Below are 18,733 nucleotides of genomic sequence, written 5' to 3'. Positions count from 1 at the left end.
TTTCTTAAAAAGTCTTCTTGAGAGCAACCTAGAAAACCTACTGAAATTACTCCTCTAGAATATTTCTGGAAAGTTTTTCTCTCAAAAAAAAGAGTTGATGAAATAAGTGAAGTAAAATTGAAGAAGAATAAAGGACGTTCAGGAAGATAGCAGTATATGAAAGAACTATTTTAATCTTGTCTCCTACTCTTGGTATTTCCTTGACTCCTGAAAAATCCTTAAAAAAATGTTCAATTGTTTTAAACATTGACTATAGTCTTCCATTAAATATCAGTTGTGGTCCTCCATTGCTCATGTTGTCTGTCACTTCCTGTTAGGAAAATAACATGGATTAATTGAAATTCACTTTCAAAGAAAGATAGTAATTTGCTTAATGGATTTGCAAAACAGAAATTTCAAGCCATTCAGAAACTGCTGAGTTTTGGGGTGGGACAAGGATTTATACTGTTGCATTTGAGGAAATGAAATTTCATGGCATCTGGGTTCACATGAAAATGCAAAAATGACAATCTGTTATATCGAAATTTTCTACCTACAAAAAAGAGATCAGTCTTTCGCACACCCCTAAGTTTTCCCTTTTATTCCTTAACACTATTTTGGAAAGACTCACCTAGGAAAAAGAAAATGGCTAAATGCCCAGGTTTTCCTAATGCATAGGCTCTCCTGCTGAGCATGTCAACACAGTGCTAATAAATACTAGAAGTTACCTTCATTCTATGTGTGTTTTTTTGGTTAAGAATTGAAAAAGACCCACAGTTGATTCTTGGTAATTTGTGGCTATGCATCAATTATACCTCACAGTGAATCAGATTATATTTCATGACACCATTGTTCAGACAGTGCAAAATAGAAAAGGTTTTAAAATCCCTCTTAAACGTTTTCAAATGATCAGTTATTAATAAGTTTATAAGGAAGACTCTGGGAAGGAATAAAATTAGATGTAAAAGATGAACTAACCTAAGACACTGCATTGGCAATTATAGAAAGTGTATTAATTTCAGAAAAGCTGTAGGTGTTTTGAATTGATACTTTTTACTAGCCAGTAAAATTTGCCTACAAAATAGAAGGTAATCATGAGGGGTTAGGCCCATTCACATTTATAAACAGTATTAATGAAAAAACATCTGCAAATAGATCGATAGATAGTACTGCTCCACACTTGAACAAGCCTATTTGCAAAAGAACAACAAAGAACAATTCAAATTGAAATTACTTTCTCAATTATATCATATCTGTCCATTTTATCTCATTTCTCTTTGGGTGAATTAAAAATCAATGTGTTCACTTTTGTAGTTTTTGAAATATATACAAACATTTCTTTTGAAAAACAAAAAAAAGGTGGTACATCTCTCATTTTTAGTTTCTTTGAAAATTCAACAGAATAGAGGAGATAGAATAAGAATGCTTTCTTTTGCATGGGGTTGTTTTTAAAATTGCATAGGAGGACCATGAAAGGCACGTGAAGATAGGAATTTGCCTGGCTTTAGAACTTTGATTTTGCAAGTTGTCTTGTTTTTCGGAGATAAGGTTGAGTTTCTTGTAAACAATTCTGGGAAATAAAACAGTATGCCATAGAGATCTTTTCTCCTACCACATTAAGACATCTCTCTCCATGTTAAGTTTGTGGTCCCTTCCAGGCTTGTGGGTAGCTTGTGTTTAGCAGGGTATTAATTATATCTCTCTCAGTACGGTGCTGAAGTCTCTGGGTGGTGCAAACACCGAAAGGTTGGAGGTTCGAGTCAACCCAGAGGTTTCTCAGAAGAAAGACCTTGTGTTGTACATTCAAATTATCAGCAGAGTTCTCCTTTTACACATGTGGGGTTGCTATGAAATGGACTCAGTGGCAACTGGTGGTTTTATGTAGGTGCTAAGAAATTACCAGAAAATAGCTTAAAATGTAATATTCATTAGAGTAAAGGCTCTGCAAGGAAGTATAGAGATTGTTTGGAGCTGGTATTTTCTGGTGACTTTTCAGACTAATTGAAAGGCTGACGCAGCTAGAAGCATACATACTGAAAGAAGGACACAACAAATGTTGAGGTTACTGTGTTGAGGTTAAGTTTGCAGTTATCCTTTATTTGAGTCTTCATTCAAGAGCTCAGTGGATGGCAAGATAGATAGAAAGTTGCACAGGGAGATTATTTTTATAACCTGAAATGAACTATAAAAAATTTTGTTCACATAAATATCCCTTGATTTCCTGCTAAAAGAAAGTGGAATTTCCTAGTGAATCTAGAAAAGAATCCTAAGTCCCTTTCCTTCTCCTAAAGTAAGCTTGTGTCAAAAAGGAGTTTAAAAGTAAAATGAAACAAAAAAAATAGTAAAAAAAACACAAAAATGAACCTAATATGTTAATCTTTTATTACAGGATTAAAATATATTTGCAAGATCTTAGGAAAAAAAAATCATTTTCTTAAGGAATTTCATCATAAAATGGACACATTAAAATCACTGGCAGAAAATGGTGGTGGAAACCAGATTTAAAATGGATGAGTCTCCAGTTTAATTGCAAATAGGCATGCCTAATTTAACAAGAAGACTGTACTCTAAGTTTGGCCTGGACCAAGTGTGGCTAATTGAAAGTGGACATATTTTATTAACTGAACCATGGTAGCTATGTGACTTTCTATATTTCTAATCATATTGGTTAGCCAAAGAAAGAATGGTGACTTTATTTTCAGCAATCCAAAATATGTGAAATGAATTTGAAGTGCATCACACTGGATACTTTTACAAGAAGAAGCTTTTCATATAGAATTTTCACTGTATTAGTGCAAACTTGGTCTATCTTCTCATGCAATTATGACATGAGGGAGATAGATAGTTTTTGTTTCTGGAAATACCTGTTATTAAAGGCAAAACTCTCTTCTGTGAATCAGAATCATGAGGTAGTAGAGAATAAAGGAATCAAGAATCATCCAAGCAGAAATGTGTTTGGATGCTTACAGACAGGCTGAATATTGTAAATACTCAACCAGCTTTGAAGCAGCAAGACTCTGCCATGTAGTTTACGTCAGGTCCTCAAAGCAGCTCTTATAAAAGACAGACTCTGAGGAATGACATCACAGCATCAGCTCAAGCTGACCTGCTGATACCATGGCTTCCTAGAAGAGACAATGCTTCCTGCAGTGACAGTACAACATGGTAACTCCCTAGAATTCAGCGTACCTTGTAGGTAACTCTGGTGTCGGGGGCACCACCGGGCAGCTGGGCAAGTCGGTTATTTCAATAGCCCTCAATCTCTAATATAAATATAACAATTATACAATAAATATTGCACAAGTATATACACAAAAAGCCAAAATCATTCTAGTATCAAAGTAGAACATGAAAGAGGCACTATCCAAATATCTATCATCTGTTATTAATCCATTTCTCTAAATTAGCAGTTCTGCTAATTAATTCCTCTTATAAATTATTTTTTTTAATGGACACACATGTATCTCTTTAAAATTTCTCTCAGAACAATTTAGTAGTATCCATTCTCTTTATTTGGATGTCTAGATTGTACCAGAACTGGAAACACATATAATCATGGAATAAATATTTTTTCTTCAAAACAAGATTCTAAAACATATGGGTCACTCTTGTTACTTTTTCTTCTACTCTGTGATTAAGTAATTTTATTTCCATACTTTATAAGACAAAATACGATGTGGCCATTATCTTAGTGAGTATATTTTACAGATATTTTATCTTTTTTCTAAAAATGTATCAAGAACTGAATTAGGTGCAAAATGTAAAAGAAACACAGACAGTTCACTATATCATTTTATGCCGTTTTATGCAATTAATGCAACTTCCTGTTTAAAATGGACTACTGGTGTCGTGCTGTAGGATCAGTACTAGACTGTGAACCACAAAGTTGGCAGTTCAAGCTCACCAGCCACTCCTGGGAAACCTGATACAGGGTCTCTATGAGTCAGAACCCATTTGATGGCATTTAACAACAACAACATGAAGCAATTAGGTAAGACGCATTATTTAAAAGCAACAACAATCTTTATGGAATTAGATGGCCACATCTTTCTTCTATGGAGCCACAGGTGGGTTTGAACTGCCAACCTGTTCATTAGTAGACAATCCCTTTAACCATTGTGCAACTAAAACCCCAAACCAAACCCACTGCTATCAAGTCCCTTCTGACTCATTGTGACCCTATATAGAATTTCTGAGACTATAGACCTCTATAAGGAGCTCTGGTAGCGTAGTGGTTACGAATCGGGCTGCGAACCTTAAGGTCAGTGGTTCGAAACTACCAGCCGCTCCGCGGGAGAAAGATGAGGCTTTCTACTCCCGTAAAGATTTACACCCTCGGAAACCCTGTACAGGGTCGCTATGGGTCGGAACTGACTCAACGGCACTTAACAACAACAACATAGACCTCTATGGGAGCTGATAGCCTCATTAGCAATTCAATGCCTAACCCACTGTGAGACCAAGGCTCCTTGAAATACAGGAAAGGCCACCCACAAATGCATGAAGATTAGATGTGAATTAAATGAGTCTTTCTGTGGATTTTAATATCTGTGCTGATAGGCAAGGCTTTTTGTTGCCCTATTAAAAGGCCTCTTTATTGCTTGAGGATTTAATTTACATAATCAAATACATCTACTTACAAGCCCAGGGTGTGTGCTAGAGAAGGGAATTCATCCGATTTCTAAAACTGGCATTAGTGAGTGAAAAGGGAATTGATTCAATTTCTAAAACTGGCATTATTGAGTAAAGCGTGTATTTATTTTGTGTTTTTCCTCTCAGTATAACACATAGAAATTCATATTCATCAGGCATTCATTTTTATATAGTGTTATTTTAGGAACTCTGTTTTTGAATAGATAGGGATGTTACTAAATTATGTTGAAAGTAAGTACACCTATGAATTGCTGAGAAATAATAATAGTATTCTTGATATAAAAGGACCACACTTCTATAAAATCAGATTACTTAAATTGTCATGAGCAGCATGTTGGTTCACCTAGAAGAGGCTACAATCTTCTTCACAACATATCAGTGTGACAGAAAGGTCTAGAACTTACTTTCTCAGCCATTTCATGAGAGTGATGCAGTGAATGCTCTCTTTCTGAGAACATCCTCCTCTGTTCATAGCTGGCAAGACGACAAGTGAGCCATGAAGACAGGGTGCACCCCCCAATCCCAATGCATGCCAGGGACATGGAAGCGAGGTGCAATGGGTAGAGGGAGGAGGTCTTCTTTGTGACTGCCCGAAGGAACTGAAAATTTAGGATGCCTCCAATGAGTCCACAGATACAGCATGCTGAGAAGAGGATCATCTGGAAAGAAAAAGAGAAGCAAGGTTAAGAGTGGAAGCCTAGCTGCTGGAGCAGAGACGTAGGTCCTTCCCTGCAGCAGGTCAAGGATAACTAATGTATAATAAGGAGACTGTCCCTATGATCCTTCATAGAGGAGGGGAACGACCCTTTCTGACTCATAAGGGACCAGAGTAGATGACAGAGTCTCAGAAATTGATAGCAGACTATGTTTAAACCAAGAAATTGTCTTAAAAACTTTGATGTAAGAAAGCTTTTCTTATGTGTTAATTCAAATTTAAATAATAATCAACAATAACTACATGTAACTACAATGAGCACTGGTTATGCATAGTGGGTTATGCATTGGGGTGGTAGCCAAAAGGTCAACAGTTTGAATCCACCAGCTACTCCAAGGAAGAAAGATGAGGCTTTCTGCTCCCGTAAAGATTTGTTGTTGTTGAGTCGGTTCCGACCCATAGTGACCCTGTATAGGATTTCTGAGGAGCAGTTGGTGAACTTGTGTCTATGAGCCAAAACTGCTTGAGGGCACACAACCATCACCACCACCATGTGCTACTATGGGGAGAATGGTGATTGTATAAGATAAGCACTGGACTGTGAAACCACAGGGTTGGTGGTTTGAGCCTGTCAACTGCTCTGTGAGAGAAAGATGAGACTTTCTACTCCAGCAAAAGATACACAGCCTTAGAAACTCTATACAGAGTCACCATGGGTCGGAACCAACTTGAAGGCTCTAACAACAACAACAACTATGGAGTCCTGGTATGTCATTGTTGGGTAAGCCCTGACTACAAACTGTAAGATTGGCAGTTCACACCTACCAGTCACTTCTCAGAAACCCTATATAAAGTTGCTAGGAATCAGATCCAATTAGAGAGCATTTAAGAACAACATGTGCTACTTTGTTGTTGTTGTTAAGTGCCCCTGCTGTGCAATGGTTAAGCACTCAGCTGCTAACCAAAAGGTGAATGGTTCTAATCCCCCAGGAACTCTATGGAAGAGAGGACCAGGTGAGCTCCTCCTGTAAAGATTTGAGTCTATGAAACCCTCTTGGGAAGTTCTACATTTTACTATGGGGTGGCTATGAGTTTCAATCCACTCAAGGGCACACGGCAACAATGTGTGTTACTATAGAAGCCCCTGTTGGTGATATCATTTAATTAACAGTGCTCTACCACTAACGGCGTGGCATTGAAGGATAATGAACTGAACCGCAAGGTCACTTTGAACCTGAAGATGCACATTCAAACCCACCAGCTGCCCGTTGGAAACCCTATACAGGACCATTATGAATCAGAAACAACTCAAGACACTTAACAACAACCAATACTAATGGGAAGGGTGTCACTTTTAACCAAAAAGCTAGTGCTTTGAACTAACCCAGAGTTGGAACCGGCTCAATGGCACTTATCAACAGCAATAACAAGACATATCTTTGAAAAAAGACCTGGCAATTTGTTTCCAATAGGTCATAACTGTCAAAGCTATGGAGCTCACATCTACTCTCAAAGTTGAAATCAACTGGACAGCTAGGGATTTTAACAGATATCATACTAATGACCCCTCCCAACAATCTTCTGAGAGATATCGTCATATATATGCCTTTTGGGAAAGGAAAAAAAACAACAAAACAGTAGTGAGCAGGTTAGACTCAAATTTAGGGATTGAACTCAATTTTTCTGACCTGAAATACTATTTAATAATATATCTAATACATAATATCTAAATACTTCTCATTAAACTATCATTCATTCTAAATACCTTTAAATCTTTATACCTCCCTAGCTATATGAGCTTGTTGTTGTTGTCATGTGCCGTGGAGTCGGAACTGACTCATAGTGACCCTGTATAGGGTTTCTGAAGCTGTAAATCTTTATGGGAGCAGAAAGCCTCATCTTTCTCCCGCGGAACGGCTGGTAGTTTCGAACTGCTGACCTTCCGGTTTGCAGCCTAATTCGCAACCAATACGCTATCAGAGTTCCTTGCTATATGAGCTTAGGGGAATTAATTAAATCCTTTTTACATTCACCAAGTTGTGTGTGGGTGTGCATTCATTTCTCCATCAGGTAGCTTAGGACTATTCTCTACAATATTGTGTTACTCTATGACCCCACAATGAAGACTACACAGCAGCTGCTCCATAAACACTCTGCTGTTTTTGTAGAAACACAGAGTATGGATTTGCTTTTGATCTTACCATTGCTTTGCTCTAGGTCTCTATGAGTAGAACCAGTGGGTTTTATTCAATCTAAATATCATAGGCTCTTCTGTGGAACTATGTACAATATCTTCTGTGTAGTAAATGTTTTGGAAATATTTAATAGATTTTATTGAATATCACAATAGTTTTAAATGTTTTAATTTATTTTGATTTTCTTTTTTTGCTTCTAGTCAAAATTATCTTATGGGCTTTCCTGACATTTTATAGTATTGTTGTTGTTTTTAGGTCCCATCAAGTCAGTACTGACTCATAGCGACCTTATGTACAACAGAATGAAACACTGCTTGATCCTGGGCCAACCTCACTATTGTTGCCATACTTGAGCTCATTGATGCTGCCACTTTACCAATCTATCTCGCTGGGGGTCTTACTCTTTTTCTCTGACCCGCCACCTTAACAAACATGATATCCTTCTCCAGTGACTGGTCCCTCCTGACAATATGTCTGAAACATGAGAGACAATGTTTAGCCATCCTGGCCTCCAAGGAGCACTCTGGCTGCACTCCTTCCAACACAGATCTGTTGGTTCTTTTGGCAGGCCAGGACACTTTCAACATTTTCCTCCAACACCATATCTCAAAAGCATCAATTCTTCTACGGTCTTCCTTATTTACTGTCCAGCCTTCGCATGCATGAGGTTGTTGAAAATACCATGGCTTGAGTCATGCACACCTCAGTCTTCAAGCTGACATGCTTTCTCTCCAACACTCCAAAAAGGTCTTGTGCAGCAGATTTGTCCAATGATTTCTTGACTGCTGCTTCTGTGAGTGTTGATAGTTGATCTAAGCAGAATGAAGTCCTTGACAACTTCAATCTTTTCTCTGTTGATAAGAATGTTGTTTATTGGTCCAGTGGTGAAGATTTTAGTTTTCTTTACATTGAAATGCAATCCATACCGAAGGCTGTGCTCTTTGATAGTCACCAGTAAATATTTATGTCTTCTTCGCTTTCAGCAAGCAAGGTTGTATCATCTGTATGTCTCGGGTTGTTAATGAGCCTTCCTCCAATCCTGATGCCACATTTTTCTTCTTTTTTAGTATAATACTAGTTTAATTATCCAACTTCATTTCCATTCTCCTTAATACTGTTCACTCTTCAGTCACCTTTCTTGTCCATCAGTTTAGCTTGCTCATTGCCACCTCAATGATACTTTTCCTTTTCTGAAAATTATTTTATTTCTTCCTTGGACTTCTAGATGGAAGGGCAAAGTCAAGTCTTCATTGCTTCAAAAAGTCTTCCAGGATTTTCCTAAACTTCTCCTTTGTTATAATTCCACAGGACAAACAGCTATATAACTTAATTTTGCTTTTATTTTATATTATTAAATATTATTTGCTGGCAACAGTACAGTTGAATAAGCTTTTCCTAAGGACCTACCATCTGTTAACCCCCCAGGCAGCTGTTGGCAGTATTAAGAGGGACAGCTCAGTACATTGCAATCTTGTGAAAGAAAAGATTCAAATTTTCCACATGGTATGGAAAATATTTATAAAGCAGGAAGAATCAGATGTCCTAGGGGTAGTGTAGAGGGGAACCTACTCTGACTATATTTTTTGGAGGTGAATTTAAGAAATAAACAACATTATTACAACTAAGTGCATGCAGTTCCCAATAGAGAGTAAAGGCAGGAATGTCTGAAACAGCATCATTGGCAGAAAGGACTTGTAAGGACTACAAGTTTGGGTTCTTTCATTTAATTCAGCTTTCCTTATTGTGCCTGTCTCAGTAAGTATTTATTTTCACAGGATAAGGCACTGGACTGCAAGGTCAGTTTGAACTGCCAGGTCAGTGGTTCAAACTCACCAGCTGCTCCTCGAAAATCCTAAACAGGATCGCCCTGAATTGGAACTGACTCGGTGGCACTTAACAACAACAACAAACCCAGTGATAGATCAGTAAATGATTCTCTAACTTATTAAATATAATATTCAGACTTTATGACCAAATAAATAACTCTCCCAGTTAAGTGAGAACTTGTGGTTACCAATTTCAAGTAGCATCATCCAGTTATAGTCCTTTTCAAAGTACATTCCGGTAGCAAGTGGCTTCTTGGGAATCTATGACAGTGTCAGAATATATGGTAGCATATTATAGTCTAGCCTTCAAATAATGAATTATTTTTAATTGAGAAACTAAGTGACAAATTTAATTTACCATCTTAAGAATAAAACCTATCTCTCTTAACAGTATTCTGATTAATGGTTTAAACATATAGCATTTCCTTAACATAGGAAAACAGATCATTCTCACTTTAGGAATTAAAATGCTAGAATCTATATTCAAATTTATAATCATATACTATTCTCAAATCCCACCAGGTTAGAAATTCTGGACCCTAGACATATTTGGATAGGAGAAATTTTCACATCATTAGATGGAGGGTAGAAAATTCTTGTTAACTCAATGCCATCAGTAGGATTTTCAGATGATACAGGAGGATAAAATGGGTGATAGTTTTTAAAACGTTGACATCTTGTACTTTTTCTTTTATAACATAAGAGGATCGTCATGGTTAGTTGGTACTAAGTCCGTTCCATCTCATGGCAACCCTGTATGTGTGCTCCACGGGACCTTTAATGCTATGACATTTCATAAGCAGGTCACCAGATCTGTCTTCTGCGATGCCCCTGGGTGGATTCCACACACTAATCTTTTAGCTCTTATTCAAGTGCTTAACTGTTTGTATCTGAGTTAGAAAAGAGATAGTAAACCCTTTAAAAAAAAATCTTACCCCCTTTCTTCCTCTCTTCTGTCTCCTCTCCCTTTTGTTCTTTAATTCAGAAAATCGTAGCTACAATAGCCACATAGAGTCTTGATGGATGAAGAGTGTAGAATGAGGGCTGTGCCTAAGCACTGATGGTAGATGCAATTCACCACATCTAGAAAAAAAAGTTCTCAATGGCTCTTTTTGGTATTCATGTTGTTGTTGTTGACTTATAGTGACCCTGTACAGGATTTCCGGGAGCGTGGTACAGCTGGTAGTTTTGAACTGCTGACCTTGAGGTTAGCAGCCTGATTCATAACCACTATGCTACCAGAGCTGTCAAGCAATGTAGTGGTGGCGGTGGTGGTTATGTGCTGTGGAGTTGGTGCCGACTCATAGTGACCCTGTACAGGGTTTCCAAGGCTGTAAATCTTTATAGGAGCAGAAAGCCTCATCTTTTTCCCACAGAAAAGCTGGTAGTTTTGAACTGCTGACTTATAGTTCACAGCCCAATTCATAACCACTACGCTACCAGAGCCACAGCAATGGAGTTTTCACCCCTTTTTTTTTTTTATCATGCATACATACTCACAAAGAAAGGCAGGATTTGAACAATGAATTAAATAAAAATAACTCTCCACTTCTTGCCCTCCTCAGCTAACTGATTGCCCCTTGTAACATTTTTCTTCAATTCAAAGGCCACTTTTCTTAGAGTCCATGTGCAATATTCATTTTTCCAATTTGACAAAGGCCTATGATCCTATGTTTCTGCTGTTGTTCAATGCTGTTGAGTCAGCTCGATTCATAGCAACCTTGTATAGGGTTTCCAAACAGCAGTTGGTGAGTTTGAACTGCCATCCTTGTGGTTCATAGTCCAGAGCTGACCCTACAGCACCACATCAGAAGTCCAAAATCTCTTAAAGTACTCAAGAAAATGAAGGGTCTTTTTTCTTTCCAAACTCTCCTAAAATGCCATAGGAGCAGTAAGGAGTACTTACTACAGTAGGCAGAGTGTTGGTCAAATGCAGCCAAGATGAACATAACCTGAGAGTATATTCTTTACTCCCTGAACCCCACCATAATACCATGAGAGAGAGCAGAAAACACTTAAGGTAATACACTCATGGTTTTAAAAAATTATTAAAAACTTTGAGAATTAACTGTAGCCATAGCAACGCAGCAGTCTTGTCTGTTTGCTACATTAGCTTTACAGTCAAAGAAGACCAGTAATCCTTAGGCCATATTCCATATTTAACCTTCCCTGTACTAAAGTTGAATCATTCCTTATACTAAAGCTATGCTTTACTTTGCACTGAGGATTTGTGTGATTGTATGGGAGTGGATAAACTGGAAAACTGGAGACTCTTACCATAGCAATCATGAAGAACTGCTTAAAGAATATATCAAAGCTTTTATGTTTGTCACAGTCTCTAATAATATTGATGGCTTGCTTTGAAAACAACAGAGCCGGGATGTATCAGTCTTCTTTTTATCCTCAACTAGTAACATTCAGCAAATGAAAATTGGCTTATCAGCATTTCTGGATTTGAATTCTTAGATTTTAAATATTCAGTGTACAATACAAGCAAAGCAAAAACTTACAACAAGTCCAGATTTTTTTTTGGCGCACAATATTCCACATATGCCACAAAGAAGAAACTGCAAAGGAAAAAAAAAGAGCAATTACTTCTTATTAAAGATAGCAGCACCCCCTACATTTTAGATTATAGTACACGCAAGAAAGCTATTCAATTTTCACATTCTTAAAAAAATTTATGTTCTCTTATATTATTTGCGTAACATTGACATTAATTTATGGCATTACTTTTTATTTGTTTGGTTTTCTTGTTCCATCAAAAGATAGGAAGGCAAAGATCTCATTCTTAAATACCAACTATCCAAACCAAGCTCAGTGCCATCGGTTTTTTACAACAGTGTAGAGGGTTTCCGAGGCTGTAAATCATTATGAGACCAGGAAGCCTCATCTTTCTCCAGCAGAGTAGCTGGTGGGTTTGAACTGTAGACCTTGCTGTTAATAGTCCAGTGCTTATACTATAGCAGTGCTAGGGCTCCTTTGTTTTAAAGTTATTGCTGTTGCTAAGTGCCATCAAGTCAGTTCTGACTCATAGTGACCCTGTATAGGGTTTCCAAGGAGTGTTTGGTGGGCTTGAACTACCAACCTTGTGGGTAGCAGTCCGGTGCTTTTCTTACAGTGCCACACCAGGACTAAGGCAGTAAGAGATAAAAATGTAAACTTGAATGCAAATGCCTTTTTTATAAATTACCTCAAAGTCGTTCGTGGATTTAAGCAAAGCTTGAATCAGTTTTAGCACCAGTGGACTAAAGCACCAGACAGAAAGATCGGTTTGAACAACAAAGTCCGTGGTTCAAACACACCAGCTGTTCCTTAGTAACCCTATACAGGGTCACTATGAGTCTGGATTGACTCTATGGTAACTGACAACTATACCAAGGTTATAAAGGAAATGATTTTTTCCTCTTTTATCATTTTCTTACCACTTCCTATCTTTCCAAGAAGAAATGGCATGATACATTTATTCAACTGTGCAAACAGAACCAATAGATTGTAATACAGGTAGGGAACCTCATATAAATGAAAGGACAAGGTATCAGACAGAATGTATAGAAAACATTTTCATGTATAGAAAACATTTGTTGTACACTTCAAACTAAGTCAGGTAAGGTAGAATAACTGTCTTTTCATGCTATCACTCACACTGACCTTGCTGATACTTTGAGACAATTGCTCTTTAAAGTGATGGCAGGAGTCCTGGTGTATCGCTGCAGGATAATGCACTGGATTGCAAGGTCAGTTTGAGCTGCAAAGTCGGAGGTTCAAACCCACTAGCCGCTCCTCGGAAACCCTATACAGGGTCACTGTGAGTCAGAACTGACAGCACTTAACAACAACAACAAAGTGATGACAGACTATTAGTCATTTTAATTACCATGAAATGAAAATGGTAACATCTGGAATTTAGACAGAGACATTTAAGGCCATTTGAATGCAAAAAATTGCATGGATTTCCAGCCTGGGGTAAACTCTATAAACAGAACAATAATATCATTGATATGTACTAAATGAGGACTTTCAGATTTCCAAAGCCTGAATGTGCCTAAGTTTACTTCCACTTGGTCAGAGATTTCTGCCCCAATTTTTTCATTTCAAGTCAGAAATGAAAATATAAATTTTTACAGATTTACATTTTTATAGATTTATAGTTTTACAGATTTATATTTTCAATTGAAAAAACATATTTTTACAGATTTTTAAAAATACACATGAAACTATTCTAAAGATTATATGGACTAACAGAGTTCTGGTGTGGTGTTGTAGGATAAAACAGTGGACTGCAAGGTCAGCTTGAACTGCAAGGTTGGTAGTTCAAACTCACCAGCTGCTCTCCTTAGAAACCCTATACAGGGTCACAATGAATCACAATGAGAATGAGAAAAGCGTCAAGAAAATTTGATTTAAAAAAAATGGGTAAGGGAATTTTCCTTACAAGAAAGCAAAGTAATGAGTCAGAATGGACTAGATGGCACTTAACAACAACAACCTAACAGTGCGACAAGATAGTTAAATCAGAAAACACAGAGATATATTAGAATGTGATATGTAATACAGATGAGGTTTCAAATTGAAGGGGAAAAGATCAGGTCTCTTCTTCAATTTATGGAATTAGAAACACTTGCTAATCTTCCAGATATCATGTACTACAATGACTTTAAGACAGTTTGAGTATTAAATGAGTAGAAGTTTCCTGAATATAGTAAGAGATAATAAAGTTAAAAATTTATTGAATTTTAGAGACGTGAGAAGGATTTTCTAAACTAACACAAAACTCATGGATCAAATGTAAAATATTTATAAGTATTAATGCAGACAAAAAAATTATAATTCAAATGTCAAAACTATCATAACTCTTAAAGGCAAATAAGAAGTTGGAATCATATTCAGAATATATATGATAGGCAAAGGTTTTATATATATATGCAATTTATCTAACAAAATATTTTAATATCATAAAACTATGAGGAGATAGAAACTCAAACTCTATAAAACTTGAACACCTGCATAATTTTCACAAGTCTTTTAAAACCATTTCTCAGTGATCATATATTACCACCCTCAGCATACAAACATTACCACCCTCAACATACAAGCTAGTCTGCATACGGACTCTTCCTTGATGATCCCATTTCACATCTTTCAAGATTGTGCTCAAACAATTTCTTAGCTTGTCCCGCTTCTTTACCTTATAGTGTTGTGAGGTTGATTCTGACTCATAGCTACCCCATACACAACAGAACGAAACACTGTTGGGTCCTTTACCATGCTCACAATTGTTACTACATTGAGTCCATTGTTGCTGCCACTGTGTCATTCCATCTATGGGTGGGGGTCTTCCTCTTTTTCACTGACACTCCATTTCACATTTTTGACATTTCAAAGCTGGTGCAAGAAGGACAGCTTTTCTTTGTTGTTGTTAAGGATTGAGGAATTGGTTTCAACTCATGGAGACACTGTGCACAACAGAATAAAATATTATCTGGTTCTAAACCATCCTGATAATTGTCATTATGTTTGAGACTGTTGCTGTAGTAACTTTTTCAATCTATGTCATTGAGGGTCTTCTTCTTTTTTGCTGACCCTTTACTTTACAAAGAATGATGTCCTTATCCAGGGATTAGTCCCCCCTGATAGCATGTCCAAAATACAAGAAACCATCCTCACTTCTAAGGAGCATACTTAGAAGTGTATGTACTTCTTGTACTTCTTGAAGCAGATTTGTGTGTTTTTCTGGTACTTTCAGCATTCTTTGCCAATACCATAATTCAAATGCATCAATTCTTTTCAGTCTTCCTCATTCGTTGTCCAGCTTTTGAATGCATACGTAGTGACTGAAAATGCCATGCCTTGGATCAGGAGCATCTTAGTCCTCAAACTAACATCTTTACTTCCCTACTTTCTAATTATTTCTAGAATGAGTTCAGAGTGATTGAACTTTCAGGTTGAGCATGGGTGAATCAGGGGAACTTAAGGAGGAGGTTGTATTTGGGCTTTAATAGTCCTGGTGTGACACTGTGGGTTAATGCACCATACTGCAAAGTCAGTTTGATCTGCAAGGTTGGCAGTTTTAGCTCACCAGAAGCTTCTCGGAAACCTTATGCAGGGTTGCTATGGGTTGGAACTGACTCGGCAGAATTTAACAACAACAACAACAACAACAATGACATAAAGTGGATGCATTTGAATTATGGTGTTTGAGAAGAATAGTTTAAGTATCATGGACTGCCAGAAGAATAAACAAATCTGTCTTCAAAGAAGTGCAGCCAGAATATTCCTTAGAAATTAGGATGGCAAGACTTCGGATTTTATACCTCCTGTTATCAGGAGTGACCAATCCCAGAGAAGGACGTCATGCTTGGTATGAGAAATGTTATCGATACTGACAAATGCTCAAGAAATCCAATCTGTGCTCATTTTAGTGAGAGGTGGTTTTCTTTATTTGATTTAGCAAAATTGGGCATCCAAATAAGTAGACATGGGCAGACACGCCACATGGCTGTCCTGCAAACAGATTTATTCCCCATCTTGAATAAGTCCCTCCTGCAGTTCCACAAGCTAGCTGGAATGACACCCATAGTCTGAATGACTGTACTCTTATTTAAAGTTCCTAGTCCTAGAACAAATATCTTTCTCCACTTCCCCCAGTTCATTCTGTTTACATATCCCTGGGTGTGACTCAACAATCTATGTCTGGTCTAGCATTCTCATGCAACCTTTATTTCTGAAGATGGACCATCTTGAGAATTTCTCACACTTGATTAAGTAGCAGGTCAGCAAAAAAAGAGGAATTCTCTCGGTGAGATAGATTAACACAGTGAGGGTAACAATGGGTTCAAACATAATAACTATTATGAGCATAGTGCAGGACCAGGTAATATTGTGCTCTGTTGAGCATAAGATCTCCATGAATTGAAACCAACTCCTCAGAGCTTAACAAAAACAACAACAAGGAAGCTTTGTGCTTCTTCCATCTTTTTTGAGGCCTACAAACTTTGTCATTATTGGCATAGAATAAATTCCAAGGGAATCACAGGAAAGTAATCTTTGAGTTCTAGTTAGCAATGAAATAGTTACTTCCTATGGTCCCACCTCACTGCATGGGGCTAAGAAACTGGAGTTCAAGACCTGAGGGGGGCGTAGAGTAAGAGAGGAGTCAAAATATAATTTCCTACTCCATCAGGTCAGAGGTATAAATATTCCCTAATAGTTTCTTTGTGAGAATATCCAAAAATCCACATTTCCTTGGAGGAAGCCTGTAACTTGAGAAACATTTATACAGACATAAACAATATGTACTATAACATCATGGAATTCCTGAGAAAGATCTAAGGAATCCTGGTTGAAGTTTGGCTACCACAATTTATAGAAAAGCAAAACAGAGCCCCAAAGAATCAGCAAATTGCTTTTTAGCTCATTTTAAAAAACAACAATCAAACCCACTGCCAATGAGTCAATTCCAACTCATAGCTACCATATATGGGGTTTCTGAGACTGCCTCATCTTTCTCCTGAGGTGTGGCTGGTGGATTAGCAGCCCAATGCCTTACTCATAGTACCATTTCATTGGTTTTCATTATTTACCCCAAACCATAGAGCTGGAAGCAAACTTAAAGGTGATCAAATTCAACCCTCTCATTTTACATGTGGGGAACTGGAGGTCCAGACAAACGGAGTGACTTGTTCAAGGTCACACATCAAGGTCATACATTGCAAGCATAAGTCACAACATTTTTTTAAGTCTTTAAAATTCATTTCAAATAAAGTAATGCAAGTGCTTTCCAAATGAATTTTATTCGGTGTCTGCACAATGTGTCATATACTAACAAATCTAACCAGAAGTGCTCAATGAATATCTGCTCACCTACAACTGTTCTCTTTGCTCTTGACATTGTTATTTATTGTTTTAAGGAAAAGAACTAAAAATTAGAAGAAAAAAAAAATTGTGTTAAAGTCTAAAATTAAGTGCAATTTATTTGATATGGGAATTTGGTATGTTGCTGTCGCTGTTGCTGTTAAGTGACGTTGAGTTTGTTTTGACTCATAGTGACTCTGTATAGAATTTCTGAGGAGCAGCTGGTGGGTTTGAACTGCTGACCTTGTGGTTCAAACCAACTTTACCATCTAGTGCATTATCCTGCAGTGCCACACCATAATAGGTATAATATTTCAACATACTTTATTTTTTGTTCAACAAAACTATCCAGAATGCAAAGTAGTTACCAACATTATGAAAATTACAAAAGAGAGTAAAAACATACTAGCTGAAAAAAGTTAAGTGAATGATTTTTGTCATATACATATGAGCATAGTCTGAATAGGAAATAAGATTTCACATGACAAAATATAATTTTATTTCAGAGAAGATGGGATACTTAAATCCAGAGAAAATTATTTGCTTTGCTCTTACTATGAAATAATATAAATGTATTGTGAACTAATGAAAGGACATTATGAGCTACACTACGTAATAAAACTATAGTTAGTTTCCAAGTAGGATCCATTTGATTCCAATTTAGACTTCATCCAAAAATAATTAAGACTGTGAGTCATTATAGAATGAAATGGAGCTATTATGGAAATAGAATTTTGTATTCTGTGTTTTTGTTACTTTTTAAATCGAAGTTCTATTGAAACTCCTACTTTTACTTAGCATATATTGTTGTAGAGTGCCGTTGAGTCACTTTTGACCCATAGCGACCCTGAATAGGATCTCCAAAGAACAGCTGCTGAGTTTGAACCACTGACCTGATTCGCAGTCCAGTGCTGATCCTACAATGCCATACCAGGATTCTACTCAGGATATTGCTGTTGTTAAGTGCTGATGAGTTGATTCCAGCTCATAGAGATCCTGTATAGAGTTTCTAAGGAGTGGCTGGTGGGTTTGAACCACCAACCTTGTGGTCCAGTGCTTTATTCTGCAGCACCATACCAGTACTCCCACTTAGGGTATAAAAGGTTGCAAAGATATCACTACCATTTTAACAAAAAGGGAAATTTTATAAACTATAGAATTATAACTTTTATAGAGCTCATCCTAGAACTGTGGTTTCAAGACAACCAAATAACCTCAATCCAAGGATATACCAGACCTTCCATGGGTAGCTAGGTTCATGAACTGTCTTATCTATGACAGAATGGTAGAGAATAGCAGGAAGTGATGCTGACTGTAATAAAAGTGTGTGTGTTGGGGCCAGGGGGGGTGGGAGGGGGGTTGTGGTGGAGAGTCTGTACAGCTACATTCCCTCCTTGAATGTTCTCTCCTATGAAGAAAAAACATTATGCCCTTAAGAGAGAAGCAGTAAAGGCTATCACACCCAAAACATGTTGTTATTAAGGGCCGTAGAGTTAGTCTCCACTTACAGTGACCCCATATAGGCTTTCCCAGGATTGGTGAGTGGCTTCAAACTGCTGACTTTGTGGTTA

The 18,733-nt window shown here is 37.3% G+C and overlaps 1 protein-coding gene across 1 annotated transcript in view; it reads right to left on the bottom strand.

The window, feature by feature from the left end:
• Positions 1–250: 250 nt before the first annotated feature.
• TMEM196 (transmembrane protein 196) overlaps positions 251–18,733 on the bottom strand; it is a 58,244-nt gene continuing 39,761 nt past the window's right edge. Inside the window, exons 2-4 of the mRNA XM_006832230.1 lie at positions 11,819–11,875; positions 5,037–5,291; positions 251–310 (exon numbers count right to left, since the gene is read on the bottom strand). Coding sequence (XP_006832293.1) covers positions 251–310; positions 5,037–5,291; positions 11,819–11,875 — 372 coding nt within the window. The remainder of the gene's footprint in view (positions 311–5,036; positions 5,292–11,818; positions 11,876–18,733) is intronic.

This window comes from Chrysochloris asiatica, unplaced genomic scaffold (assembly GCF_000296735.1).
Source record: "Chrysochloris asiatica unplaced genomic scaffold, ChrAsi1.0 scaffold00006, whole genome shotgun sequence".
NCBI lineage: Eukaryota > Metazoa > Chordata > Mammalia > Afrosoricida > Chrysochloridae > Chrysochloris > Chrysochloris asiatica.
The sequence above is the reverse complement of the archived record's forward strand: the minus strand, read 5'-3'. Positions and strand labels throughout refer to the sequence as shown.